The sequence below is a fragment of the Meriones unguiculatus genome, chromosome 9 (genome assembly GCF_030254825.1).
Source record: "Meriones unguiculatus strain TT.TT164.6M chromosome 9, Bangor_MerUng_6.1, whole genome shotgun sequence".
NCBI classification, from domain to species: domain Eukaryota; kingdom Metazoa; phylum Chordata; class Mammalia; order Rodentia; family Muridae; genus Meriones; species Meriones unguiculatus.
In genome coordinates this window covers 71,307,250-71,322,016 of record NC_083357.1, presented here as the reverse complement: position 1 = coordinate 71,322,016, position 14,767 = coordinate 71,307,250, and the positions used below count along the sequence as shown (strand labels likewise).

General features: G+C 43.3%; 1 protein-coding gene across 2 annotated transcripts in view; it reads left to right on the top strand.

The window, feature by feature from the left end:
- The window catches only part of Lrch1 (leucine rich repeats and calponin homology domain containing 1), a 173,227-nt gene extending 165,712 nt beyond the window's left edge, over window positions 1-7,515 (top strand). For both annotated transcript variants that reach the window (XM_060391444.1, XM_021647051.2), the window contains one exon: window positions 5,074-7,515. In XM_060391444.1, coding sequence (XP_060247427.1) covers window positions 5,074-5,184 — 111 coding nt within the window. In that variant the 3' untranslated portion in view covers window positions 5,185-7,515. The remainder of the gene's footprint in view (window positions 1-5,073) is intronic.
- The last annotated feature ends 7,252 nt before the right edge of the window (window positions 7,516-14,767 follow it).

Genomic DNA, 14,767 nt, shown 5'->3' with positions numbered 1-14,767 from the left:
TTAGGTAAAAATTTTTCTGCCTCTAAGCTGTGCCCCCCACCATCTCCTGAAAAATATTTTATATAACTTTCTTTCAGGGGGTTTGGTTTTAAATGCTGGTTTGAGACTTCAAATTTTCCTTTCAACAGACAGCCTTTTAGGTAGATAGACTGTCTGTGTTTTACTTTCCTTTTAGTCCTTGGCTTTCCCATTGATGTTTTTTTCATTCTTGATTCATTCAGTTATTCCTTGTGTATTGAATGTGAACTGTGCACTGGCCCCTGTGGGAGGTTCTGCAGATAAAATAGTGCCCAGGATCCATGCCCCTGTCCTCAGAATGTTTATAGTCCATACCCAGGTTTCAGCATTGGGGGACAGGACCAAATGAGAGATATTTTAAGATTTTTTTGGGGGGTGTGACGGTGTCAATTGCAACTACACAGCTTGTCATTGAAGCATGAATGCCTCCATACAGGAGTCAGTGAGCAGTTTTGTGTGCCAATAAAACTTTATTCACAAATAATAGATCAGGATTTGGATTAGTTCCCAGGTCCTAGTTTGTGGACCCCTGATCAAATGGCTTCTTAGAGAACAAAAGAGTGATTCAGCAAGAGTCAGTACGTGATTCAGTTACTGGATTCTCTGAAACACATAGACAGAGGGCAGGGCATTCATGAGGGGGCCGTGTGGCTCCCTGAAACAGTAATGTCTACACTAAGATTAGAAAGATGTGTAAGCTAGGTGTGAGTGGCAAGGCAGTGGATGGAAGAGGGAGTGTGGGTAATATGTTCTAGAGAGAGAGAAGGATCTGAAGAATAGCTTCCGTGCAACGTAAAGAACAGAGGGGAGAAATCGCAAGAGATTGACCCTGGGGCAGAACTAGGCCTCTGCGTCCTCATGTATTAAAATAACACATGTGCTTCGTTCGCACAATTCAGTCACAGAATGTTTCCTTAAAAAAGGAAACAAGTACAGGCTGAACCAAGGCAAATAAGCTGGTGTGCAGGGCTTTGTTTTGGGCCAGCAGTAGGGATAGCTATTTATAGACATCATGAGAAAGTGGTCGGGAGAGGAAAGCCAGCGGGGGAAGCAGTCCAGCCTTTCTCCCCACGGTTAGAGCTAGGTTTTCCTGTTGCTTGCCTGCCTTTTCTGATTCTCTTTGCTGTGGCTCCGAAGAGCGTAGATGGGAGAGCCTGTTTGATCCCACCACTGGAGAAGTAATGGAAAGCACCTGCCCTGAAAAGCACCCGCCCTGAAAAGCACCCAGGTGTCTATTGATAATCGGGATAATATTTGTGATTTCATTGCTTAAAAGATAACAGCACAGGGTGCCCACAGATATACTGGGTGCCCTCTGTCACATTTTTGACAAGTCCTCAGATACCCAGCGGCAGCTTTAGTTCATGGAAAGTCAGTCACCGTGCACTTCTTTCTGCTTTAAGTCTCTTCTGGACAGGGCTCTCCTGAGATGGCCACTGTCCTGCCTGGCTCTTGAAAGCCCTTGTTTTTTTCTGTGCCATTCTTGGCCCCGATGTAAATCCACAGCAATTCCAATCCCTTCCACCTTCTGAGCCCACTGTGGGAAGATGTTCAAGTCGGTATCTCCTCCCCATTTCTGCAGGATCTCTGGGTTCATCCTTTCGATGGACAGGAGTTGCAGATCCCACATCCATTCCAGCCCTGTGACTTGTTTTTATAGGGTTTCTGGCCTTCTAGGCTAGTTTTCTTAGATGACTCCAAGCCATCAACATGGCCTGAGTTGGGCCTGAATCTCTGGATGGGCCTGAATGAAAAGAAAAAGGAAGGGTATGAAGGGTATGTTTCTACTTGTATTGACAGGTGGTCCCTGACCTAATGACATTCGATTAAGATTTTTCTATGGTTAAGATGGTGCCATTCTGAAAGACCATCCTCTTTTTCCCTTTCAGTATAGGACTCAACAAACTGCAGAGCTATTCAGCACTTTATAGAATAAGATTGATGTTAAGACAATGTTGCCCATCTGTGGGCTGATATAAGTGTACTGAGCATGTGTGTGGGCCGAGCTGTGACGTAGGCAGGTTAGATTGAGAATCGAACGTCTTGCCACTGCCTTAAGCAAAAGCTACTGTGAAATTTTACTAATTGAGAGAGTTTCAGGTAGCATAGACAGGCTTTAAACTTCTGATCCTCTCAACCCCACCTCCTGCATTCTGGACCTAGTGCTCTCTCAGTATTTTGGTTGAACTTGTGTCACACCAAGTCCTTTGTAACTTGATACAAACATACATTTTTGCAGACTTTTTTTTGTTTATCTTATCAAGTAGGGTTTTTGTTTTTTCACCTTTCATGTGGAAACTTCACTTTTAAGGTTTGCAACGTTTTTGATCTTTTCTTTGCACTTTGTTAATATTTCTTTACAGGCCTGGAGAGATAGCTCAGTGGGTAAGACTGCTCTTGCAGACATGGGTCAGATCATGTCCTCCTGTAGCTGGACAGTAGTTTCAGGGAATCCGACATCTTCCAGCATCTGTGTGCATATACTCACCCATGTAGGCACACATACACATAATCAATCATATCAATCTTTAAGTACATACTAGTTTAGAAATATTATTCCCTTGTACTCAGAGGCATGTAGAGGTTTAAAAAATTTTTAACTTTAGTAACTTTTAATTAACGTTATCATATGATGTGAAATATTGACTCTCTCTCTCTCTTTCTCTCTCTCCGAAAATAATGCCTGGTATCAGAAGCTTAGGTGTATTAAACATTTATAATTTCCTAATGGGAAATTATAATGGCCACTGGGGAAGCTAAGAAGAATGAGGGGGACCTACCTCTGCCCCTTTAAACAGCTGTGGCAGAGGAAGAACAGAGCTAAGCGATTTCCTGGCCAGTGCAGATGGTGGCAGAAGAGGACACTGTCATCTAGTTACAGATGTCCCCTCACCATGCCCCCTGGGTCACCATCCCTCCCAGCCTGGCTCGTGACTCAGTCTCCACTTCGGTCACACACAGCCTCCATCCTTCCTTACACGGACATATGGCCATTGGACTGAGAAGCAGTGTAAGCTCGCATGCCTGCGGCATACACTACAAAGGAGATGGTCATGTTCTGATTCTTCACAGCTACACGAAGGCATGGTAAAGTCGTTCTCACATGGCCACATGTGGCCACTTCCTAAGGCCTTTGGTCCAAGCCTCTCTTATGCAGGCAAGGCCTATGAACTAGGGAGAAGAGGGGAAGGCCGCTCCAGTGGAGACACACTTTTGAGAATGTGGAACAAGTTTCTGGACATATCAGACCATACATATCTTTGAAGATCTTTTGCTCACAGGGCCTGTAGTGATTCGTATGGAGTCTGTGGTCAGACAACATCAGGAAGGTCTAATCCTACATCAAGGTTACGTAGAAGGACGAAGTCTTGTTCCCAGGACAGGCTTGATGCTAATGAACGCAATCCACCTGCACCCAGTGCAGTTCCCATTTAAACTCTGCTAGGCAACAGGGCTGCTCAATCTTCCTAAAGAAACTCCCTTGTTAGACATGCAGGAACCTAGAGGGCGTTTATATATAAGTTAAAGCAAGCCAGGCACAGGAAACCAAGTACCATGTGATCTCACTTACTCGGCGACTGAAGGAAAGAGAGGGGGAGGGAAGGAAGAAAGGAGAGGGGTGGGGGAGGAACCAGTTTCATAGAAATTACCAGGGTCTGGAGAACATGTTCTGGAGATATTGGGGAAGAATAAAAAAAAAATGAGACAGAGACCAACCCTTGGGCTATAGACAGTCTGCCATCACTGACGTAAGTGAAAATGTCTGCTGTGGGGTCTTTTTCTCACCAAACAAGATACAGGAGAACCCTCTGGGTAACACACTAGGGCCAAGTGACAGAAGGGGAAATGTCTTTTCATATTATTTTGTAAACTGCGCTGTGGCCTATGAAAAGTGGCACACGCAAGGGCTCCTGGGTCGTTTTCCTTGATTAGCATGCATGAAGCATTTCCCGCAATCGGAAGTAGACCGTGAGAGGAGTATACCCCGTATGTCTTCACCAGGTTAATGGAAGATCCTTAGAAGAGAGATCATTGCGTTAATGAGATGCCTAACAGCTGCATAACACGAGAGGTTATGAAGAGGCTGGTGAGAGGGCTCAGGGTTTAAAGAGATGTACCTCTTTAGCAGAAGACCCAAATTCAGTTCCTCTCACTACATCGGGCCTGTAACCCCACAATTGCCTTTAACGCCAGCTCCTCCAGCTCAGCCTCCATGGACAACTGAGCTCATGTACACATACTCAAACTCACACAGGCTGGCACAGGTTAAAAATTAAAAAAAAAGACAGAGAAAACTGGGGGTAGGGCCTAGAGAGATAGCTCAGTGGTTAGGAACACTTAACTGCTCTTACAGGGGAAGTGGGTTCGGTCCCCAGCACCCACATGATGGCTCGCAACCACCTGTAACTCCCACTCTGGGAAATCCACTGCCTCCTGAGACCTGCAGCCACCAGGCATGGGTATGATGCACGTACATACATGCAGCCAAAACACTCGTGCACATAAAATAGAAACAGCCATTCAAAACAGTAAAACCTTAAAAAAAAAAGATTTTTTTTTTATAAGGTGGTATCTAAACCACAAAGAAAGGATACCAGCCACCCAGCACAGACACGCTTCAGAAAGCACAGAACGTAAAATGAATTAAATCAAGGCTGGCGATCATTGTCACTACCTGTGTAAGTGAGTGGTTGACTTCCTTTAAAACACGAGAGGTTATTTGCAACGTTGCTTGCAAAGGCTGGAAGAGATGATGTTCTTGGTGTGTGCTTTCTTTTTTACTCTGGGTCACTCAGTTACTTAGTGAGGAGTTTCCTATGTGTTTCGAAAGAATGCAGATTTGGGGATGATTAAGAAGCTTTCCAGAACAACCTGCTCACGAGAAAACATTTTCTCTGCACACTCAGAAAGGGCCTCAGCTGTCCAGGGGAAGGCGCACAGACAGGAGGAAGCCAGTGCCGCAACGGTGCGCAACCCAGCTCGTGTCCGGCATTGATGGTTTGCTGTCCTAGCCCCATCACCCAGAAGCTGATGTTCTGTTCTTCTTCCTCTTAGGAAAAGCTCTGTCTGCCTCATCACATCCTTGAAGAGAAAGGCCTGGTCAAAGTGGGCATGACTGTTCAAGCGCTGTTGGACATCACCGTCACCAAAGCCCTGTTCACATGAGGGCAAGCCCTTTCCTCTGGGTGGGCTCGGACTTCGAGGAGCAGGGACACTGGTCTCTGCTCCCGGCACCTACACCAGCTCCCAACTCAACTCCTGCCAATTCTCCGACAAGCTGCATGCGTTGAGGAGGACTCAGCGGAAGGGAGGATTCAGGACCTTTTAGAGCTGGCCTCCAGGGTTTGGGTTGGATGTGTTCTATCTGACAGCCAGTAAGGGAGCTGGTGGAGAGCTGAATAGCACACCATTGCCTTTTCAACCTCCCTCCCTCATCCCTTCCACACTCACCAACTGCCATTACCAAATGCCAAGCACAACTGTTTCACAGTGAGCCGCATCTGTTTTACCGAAACCAAACTCCTTGCAGAATCGTTGGGGGAGGGGGATACAATCAGGGGTGGTTTTTTTGTTTGTTTGTTTCGGTTTTCTGGGTTTTTTTTTTTTTTTTGCCACCAAAAGTTTTCAAGATCTTTCTTGAGACCGTTGCCTTTTTGAAAAACTATTTTCGACATACAAAATATTTATATAAATATTATTTATTAGCGAGTCGTTATTCATCCTTTGGATGCAAATTGTAAATTAGGAAACTATTTTATTACTGCTTTTTTGTGGTTAAACGATTTATTTTAATATTATAAATACTGAGTTATCTTCCAGCCTCTTTGGCGTGTCGGAGTTCCAGGTCTCAGTGTTCCTATTTCCTGGTGTATATGATTCAGAAAAAGAAAAATTAAGGAAGAAACACGTGCTTCTGTGACGGAGAGCTGTTTTCTGGGAGGTGTCATCCACCTTTTCATTTGTGGAACGTCGTTCTTATTTATATTTCTGCATTCCATCAAGTTGCCCACATTCCAGCAGCCCTCTCGTCCCCCAATATAATAAACTGACTGAAATCAAGAGAGCACCCCAAAGTTATATGTAAATAGCTATGTGAAAAAAAAAGACATATTAAACTTGAAGATGAAATGTGAAGTTTTTTTTTTTTTGGATCCATGTTTCTTTTGCTATGCACAAAACATTCACATTTTTAACACAGAGGTGGGAAGTGTTCCGCATATGTACTGAAGTATAATTTTTGCACTGTATTTTGGATAATTGAGGAGCGTCTAGCACCAAAGGTAGATGTTGAGGAAGCGGAAACGGAAATGGAGATGATGGAAGGTAACTGTCAAACTAAAAGGGTTATAAGAGCTGGAGCCAGGAAGCCAGCACTTCTTAAAACTGCCGGTGTTCCTCCAGGGGGAGATTCCGAAATGTAGACACGTTCATTTTTGTTGCAGTCCAGCTGGTGCTCTTTTAAGAGTCCAGACTTGGAAGACTCGGGCTATCTGGTATGAGAAGTGAGCGGGTCCTGGACCTCTGGTGGGCAGTCTGCATGCACAGCCAAGCAGAGAAAGTCATGTAAGTGTTGTGTTTGAACAGCCAGCGGGGAGCAAGGACAAGCACATTAGGACTGGCGAGGAGCCAGGCCAGGAAGGAAGCCCCACCCCACCCTGCCTGTGGGAGAGCTTTGCCAAAGGCTTCAGAGGACCACGTGGGGACAGTCACATGCTGTAGGTATGGATGGATGCTCCATTCATTCATCTGCCCGACGGAAAGCCTGTGAATACTGACTGCACTTTCACCTTCGCACAAAGCCATTAGCAGTTTCTAGAGCGACGGTAGCTGAAATGGGGCATCCTCAGGGTGGATACGAAAGACATCTGGAGGAATGGTTGTCTCTATCAGAGGTGGAGCCTCCGTCAGGGTGTGGTGGAGGGGTTCTGAACATGGGAATTCAGATTGGCAGCTAGTAATTACTTACTATCAAATGTACTGTGCACTTTAACAAATATATTTTAATATTTTTCTGTACCGCACAAATAACTGTTTTGTCAAATGGCACAACAATGTAAAAAGGAGAGGATTTTTAACAGTGTATTCAACGGAAGCGGGGTTCAAGGATTTAGAATGGTGTTTTAGAAAAAAAAATGGTGCAACGTCAGGCCATTGCAGCCCAAGGTCCTGAAATATATTTTTACATGTCTCTTTGACAACATGAAGCTCAGTCACCATTATTTTTGGATATTTTTTTTCAAAATTAAAATATTTCTTTTGATATTAATTTCCAGTATTTTCTTGAAATTGGCTGTATCAAATGGGTTCAGTAGTTTGTAAATTTTTTTTAATGCAGTTCTTGTATGGATAAGATGTCTTCAAGGTCCTTGTACACTGTTTCTATGTGCAAAGAATGTGCATGGCTGGCCGATGGTATGAGAAGTAGACAGAATGTATATAGCGCAAACCCTTTTTATTATTTAACAAACCATTAAAAATTTGAACTTGTACCAACCACCTTTGGATTGACTTCTCAGTCTGATGCTAATGTTGACTCATCTCACACACACACACACACACACAGACACACACACAGACAGGGTGCCATTGTGGGACTAGATCATCTATGTATATGATGTGTGTATATGCACAAATTCTATCGTAACTTCTATTTAAGTAGTCACTGCTAGAATCTTAATTGATGTATAAATTAAAATTAATTATATTTTTATGAAAAATAAGGTTCAGTACTGTCGATAGTTCTAGGAGGGCTTTGAACGGCTGCTAGATTTTGGATAAAATGGCCCTCGGGGAGGAGAGTTCTATGCCTTCCCTGCCTCCAGGATAATACATTTCTCCCCTAAACTAAAATTTCCTGGTTACCACAAAGAGCAAAAGAAAATTTGCTATGGTAAGGTGGGGGTAGGGAGGGCTAGAGCTTCCCTAGGGTCTTGGAGATGCCTTAGTTCTTTGGCCCAAGTTGCAAAAATCACGGGATTGGCTCCTCTCACCTTAGCTTTCTTGCAGACTGAAGTCTGGATCGCACCTCTGCTGGGCTTGGGGCCAGTGTGTTCTCCACACGTTCACCCTTCCTTTAGTGAGAGAGCAGCTGCTATGAGGATACAGGTGAAGGCTGCGGACCTCACTCGGCTGGCAGAGAGCTTGCCCAGCACGGAAGCTCCGGGTTCAGTCTTCTGCACTGTGTACAAAACTGGATGTGGTGGTGCACATCTGTACTCCCAGAGATGAAAGCAGGAGGATCAGAAGTTCTTACATAGTGATTTCTGAGGCCAGCCTGAACTACAGATCTCAAAAGAGAGAATACAGGCTGGAGAGATGGCTCAGAGGTTAAGAGCACTGGCTGTTCTTCCAAAGGTTTTGATTTCAATTCCCAGCAACCACATGGTGGCTCATACCATTTAAAAATGATTTCTGGTGCCCTCTTCTGGCCTGCAGGCACACATTCAGGCGGAATACTCTATAAATAATAAAATGTAAAAAAAAAAAAAATACATGCAAATGTATTGCTATTAAAAAAGAAAGAAAATCCCATTTTTTTTTAAATTTTTGCCAAAGGAGCTGATAGCCCAGGAGGAAAAGGCCTAAAGCTAACAAGCCCTTTCTTCTTCACTCTGCCTTAAATACCCTTCAACTCAACACCCCTACTTAATTTCTGTCAGCTGGTTTCTTGTTCTGCACAGAAAGCTTTTAAAGGTCTGTGATAGACCTGAGCCACACCGCAATCACCTCTTTACAATAAACAGAAAGTTCTTGAATTAAAGGTGTTTGTTAGGGCTGAACCACACCAAACATGAAACAGGTTTTTACAGTTCACATTGTAAAACAGGATCACAGTGGGATCAAAAGTCCTACAACACCAGTGGGAGCAGTAACTCCAAGGGTAATGCACAGACCCAGGTCGACTCTCCTGAGCAAGGACCGTTTCTTAGATGAGTGAGTTAGTTTAACATTATGCAGGGCACCTGTGTGAAATTCACGTGCTTTTTTTTTTTTTTTCCTTTTTAACCTAATTATGTCACGTGTAGATAATTAGGTTAGATCACGCTGTAGATCACGCTGTTAATATTGCAATATTGGCTGTTGCTTACAATAAAGCCATTGAGATGGATTCTTTGGGAATCCACAGGGGGTGGCCTGTGTGGGCAGAAATTCCTCTTACATGTTAGTTATAAATAGGAAATTCTGTCTTTGCAGGTTAGGATTTACCATACCTAAAAGGAAGTTCAGATGTCCTGGCTAGCTCTGTATCTGTAATTGGCCTTTGCCTTTGTCGCAGTTCTATTAAGTCAGCCATTATTTACTTTACATTCATGTTTTGCACAGGTCCTGCCGATGTCAAACAAAAGAGCCTGTTTCTCATACAATGTGCCGACTTGACTGTGTTAGTCCGTGATTTTCAGTGTTGTCCAGCGTGGCTAGGTTAGTCCCTTTTATTCAGTGTTGTTACTCAGTTTTTGAGGTTCTAAATTCCTAACTGACTTTAAGGGAGAGGAAGGTCTGGTGGCCCTTCAGTAAGTCAGAAGGCATCAGAGACAAAACCATGATGGCCGGAGTTGGCGCTCTGGCCATACCTCCCTCTTGTCACCTTCCATTCCGTACAGCTGCCCAGTGTTTGTCGGGCTTGCTTAGCCAGCTCTACAATCACAGGAGCCAACTCATTTAGAAAAGAATTTGCAGCCAGGTGGTGGCAGTGCACACCTTTAATCTCAGCGCTCAGGAGGCAGAGGCTATTGGATCTCTGTGAGTTCGAGGCCAGCCTGGTCTACACAGTGAGTTCTGGGACAGCCAAGGCTACACAGAGAAACCCCATCTTGGAAAAAAAAAATCTGTATCCTACTCACTCTGCTTCTCTGGTTAAAGGCTCAACTAATCGAACTTAACTCAAAAGTTAATCAGTAGCGAGGGACTCATGGATTAAATGGTTTTAATCCACGAGAGCACAGGATTGGAATAATTTTGTGTGTAGTTCATTCTAGGGCTCAGTCTGCTCTAATATTAAGTTGTAATAGTTTCTGGTGTATTTGCCCTTACATCTAACGTGGTTAATGATGCCGAGGTGACAGGATCTAGAATCATCTAGCAGACCAGCCTCCTGGTACTTGTGAGGGGTTATCTAGATTGGATTTGTCCATCTTTACTGTGGATGGACCTCCTGGGCTCAGGTCCTGGACAGAATCCATCAGAGAAATCAAGCTGTGAACTAGTAACATCTCTCTGCTTCTTGACTGTGGAGTGCCCAGCTGCCCCTGCCATGATGCCCACACCACCATGTGGGGATGCCACACGGTGAGCTAAAATAAACCCTTTCCCTTCGGTTCCTTTTCTTAGGGCGTTTTACTCACAGCAGCAGATAAAATAACTAATACGTCTAAATGGCGCTGTGTTGAAGGACCTGAGGTGCCTTCTTTGACCATCCTTTACTGTGCACCCTGAGCGTGCAAACGTAACCTATGCTTCTGCTTTAGGTTTCTGTCTGCTTCACACAAGCTAGAGACATCTGGGAAGGGAGAACCTGAACCGAGGAAATGCTGCCATCAGATTGGTCCATAGGCAAGTCTGTGAGGCATTCTCTTGATTGACAAGGACTGCAACTGAAAGCTGAAAGAGATCCTTTCCTCCCCAAGTTGCTTTTGGGCGTGGCGTTTAACACAGCAAACTAGATACCTATGTAAAAAAGAAAAAAAAAAATCCCTCAAACTGGGGATAGGGAGATAGTTGCTCAAGTCTGTCTCACAAGAATGAAGACCTGAGTTCAATCCCCAGACCTCATTTAAAAACTCCAGTGTGGAAATCAGGGACAAGACAAGGCTGCCCACTCCATATCTCTTCAACATAGTACTTGAAGTCCTAGACAGAGCAATAAGACAACTAAAGGAGATCAAGGGGATACAAATCGGAAAGGAAGAGGTCAAAGTGTCACTATTAGCAGTTGATATGATAGTATACATGAGTGACCCCAAAAATTCAACGAGATAACTCATTCAGCTGATAAACCCCTTCAGCAAAGTGGCAGGATACAAAATCAACTAAAAAAAAAAAAAATCAGAAGCCCTCCTGTATACCAAAGACAAAAGGGCCAAGAAAGAAATCAGGGAAACAACACCCTTCAACGATAGCCACTAATAACATAAAGTACCTTGGGGTGACACTAACCAAGCAAGTGAAAGACCTGTTTGAGAAAAACTTCAAGTCTCTGAAGAAAGAAATTGAAGAAGATATCAGAAGATGGAAAGATCTCCCATGCTCATGGATTGGTAGGATTAACATTGTGAAAATGGCCATCCTGCCAAAAGCAATCTACAGATTCAACACAATTCCCATCAAAATACCAACTCAAATTCTTTGCAGACCTTGAAAAAAAGATTCTCACCTTCATATGGAGAAACAAAAAACCCAGAATCTCCAAAATGATCCTGTACAACAACAGATCATCTGGAGGTATCTCCATCCACAATCTCAAGCTGTACTACAGAGCAATAGTAATAAAAACTGCATGGTATTGGCATAGAAACAGAAAAGAGGATCAACAGAACTGAATAGAAGACCCAGAAATAAACCCACACACCTATGAATACTTGATTTTTGACAAAGAAGCCAAAACCATTCAATGGGGAAAAAAAAAAGCATCTTCAACAAATGGTGCTGAACCAACTGGATGTCTACATGCAGAAAAATGAAAATAGATCCATATTTACCACCCTGCACAAAACTAAAGTCCAAGTGGATCAAAGACCTCAACATAAAACCAGATACTCTAAATCGGTTAGAAGAAAAAGTGGGGAACCATTGGCACAGGAGACAACTTCCTGAACAGAACACCAACAGCACAGGCTCTAAGAGCAACAATCAATAAATGGGACCTCATGAAACTGCAAAGCTTCTGTAAAGCAAAGGACACCGTCATCAAAACAAAACGACTGCCTACAGATTGGGAAAGAATCTTCACCAACCCTGTATCTGACAAAGGGCTAATATCCAGTATATATAAAGAAGTAAAGAAACTGAAAAGCAACAAAACAAGTAATCCAATTAAAAAATGGGGAACAGAGCTAAACAGAATTCTTGACAGAGGAATATCGAATGGCAGAGAAACACTTAAAGGAATGCTCAACATCATTAGCCATTAGGGAACTGCAAATCAAAACGACCCTGAGATTTCACCTTACACCCATCAGAAATGGCCAAGATGAAAAACTCAAGTGACAACACATGGAGAGGTTGTGGAGAAAGGGGAACCCTCCTCCATTGCTGGTAGGAATGTAAACTGGTACAACTACTTTGGAAGTCAATCTGGCATTTTCGCAGACAATTAAGAATAGTGCTTCCTCAAGACCACTGCTAGGCATATACCCAAAATTTGCTCAAGTACACAACAAGGGCATTTGCTCAACCATGATTGTAGCAGCTTTATTTGTAATAGCCAGAACCTGGAAACAACCCAAATGTCCATCAACAGAGGAATGGATACAGAAATTGTGGTATTTTTACACAGTGGAATACTACTCAGCAATCAAAAACGAGGAAATCATGAAATTTGCAGGCAAATGGTGGGATCTAGAAAAGATCATTCTGAGTGAAGTATCCCAGGAGAAAGAAAACATGGTATATACTCACTTATATAGACCTATAAGATATGATAAACATAATGAAATCTATACACCTAAAGAAGATAAACAAGAAAGCAGAAATGGGGTAAGATGATCATTTAGAAAGACAAATGGGATGTGCATTTGATGTATGATAAGAGTCTACCCCTGAAAGACTCTACCTAGCAGTGTTTCAAAGCAGATACTAAGACTCATAACCATTCCCTTCAGTGCTGGGAATCATATGAAAGAAGGGGAGTTAGTATGATGTGGAAAGGATAAGAGTTCCACAAGGACCAAATATATCTGGACACAGGGGTCTTTTATGAGACTGACACTCTACCAAGGACCATGTATGGATATAACCTAGAACCTCTTCTCGGATGTAGCCCGTGGTAGCTCAGTAACCAATTGGTTTCCCATAGTAAGGGAAACAGGGACTATTTCTGACAGGAACTCAATGGCAGGCTCTTTGACCTCCCCACCCCCCAAGGGAGGAGCAGTCCTGCTAGGCCACAGAGGAGGACTTTGCAGCCAGTCCTGAAGATACCTGATAAAACACGGTCAGATGAAAGGGGAGGAGGTCCTCCCTAATCAGTGGATTTGGAAAGGGGCAGGGAGGAGATGAGGGAGGGAGGGTGGGATTGGGAGGGAATAAGGGAGAGGGATACAGCGTTATTAAATGTAACTAATAATAAAAAAAATAAATTAAAAAGAAAAACAAGAAAAAAAAAAAAACCTCGACTGTGGTGATGCGCAGGTAATTCCAAAATCGAAGAGGGAAAGACAGAGGATCTCAGAGAGGCTACCCTTTTTGGTGAGCTGCAGGCCAAGCAGAAAATGGGCAGCACTCCTGAGATAATGCTTGAGGTAGTCTTTGGGCATTCACATACATATGCAAACACATACACTTGGACAATCACACAAACGAATGCACACACACACACAAGTCCTAAAACCGCTTTGACAGAGCTTGGGGTAGCATTTATAGTTATAGAATTTACCTTCATTAGATTGTTCTATAGGCAAGTCTGTAGAGCATTTTCTTGATATGGGAGGTCCTAGGCCACTATGGACAGAATACCCAGGTGGTCCTGGGCATGCTAAGATAAGCTAAGCAAGTCACGGAGTAAAGAGCACTCCTTTCAGTACCTGGCCTGATTTCCCTCAGTGATTGACTATGATGTGGAAGCATAAATTGAAATAATCCATCTCAAGTTTCTTTTGGTCATGGTGTTTACTCCTAAAACGCCAGAAAAAGCAAACTAAGATAGGACAGAACCTTTGCGTTAACAGAACAACTCAAGGCAATCCAGGCTCTGTGTCTGGTTTCTTTTTCATTTTTGTTTTTTCGAGACTGTTTCTGTGTAGCCTTGGCTGTCCTGGACTCACTTTGTGGAACTCAGTGATCTGCCTGTCTCTGCCTTCCTGAGTGCTGGCATTAAAGGCATGCACCACCACGCCCAGCTAACATTTAAATTTTTCCTATCATGTTGTGATGTATGATTATGCCTTGTGCTCTTGGAGATCAGCCATCATGTTGGTGCTGGGAATCAAACCCAGGTCCATATTAGGTTTCAAAAAACTTTTCTGTTAAGTTTTTCAGGGAGCAGTGTGGGTATGTTCAGAGTCTAGTGGCTTTTCTCTGTGAGCTCACCAAGTTAAACTCCATATAGCTAAGATAAAGTATTTGCTTAGAGTAGTGTATACTTTACTAGTCTTATATTTTCAGGTTGGGTCTTATTATATAATCTTGAGAGACTAAAAAAACCCCAAACCCATATTTAAAAATGTATTCAGCTCAACATTGAAGAAACTGGACTTCAGCTGAGGAAGTCTGCTGCAGACAGCTTTGTGATGATGTGCGTTTACTCAAGTCTTCGGGGACCTCTTCCCTGCCCTGTTGATGACTGGTTATCAAATGGCCTTCTAAAAATCAAATCCTTGATAGACAGGAAAGAAAAACGAAGTGTGGAGAGACCATGACTAATGTCTGGAGGGATGAGAAAGTTGTGCTGAATTACCTTTAGGTCCTCTGACACACAACTCCAAGAGAACTGTGTTCACAGTCTATGACTTGAGGGATTTAACAGGGATTTCCAAACGACTCAGAAAAACGGTCAAGCATTAAACTCCTATGTAAATACTGGCAAAATAACTAC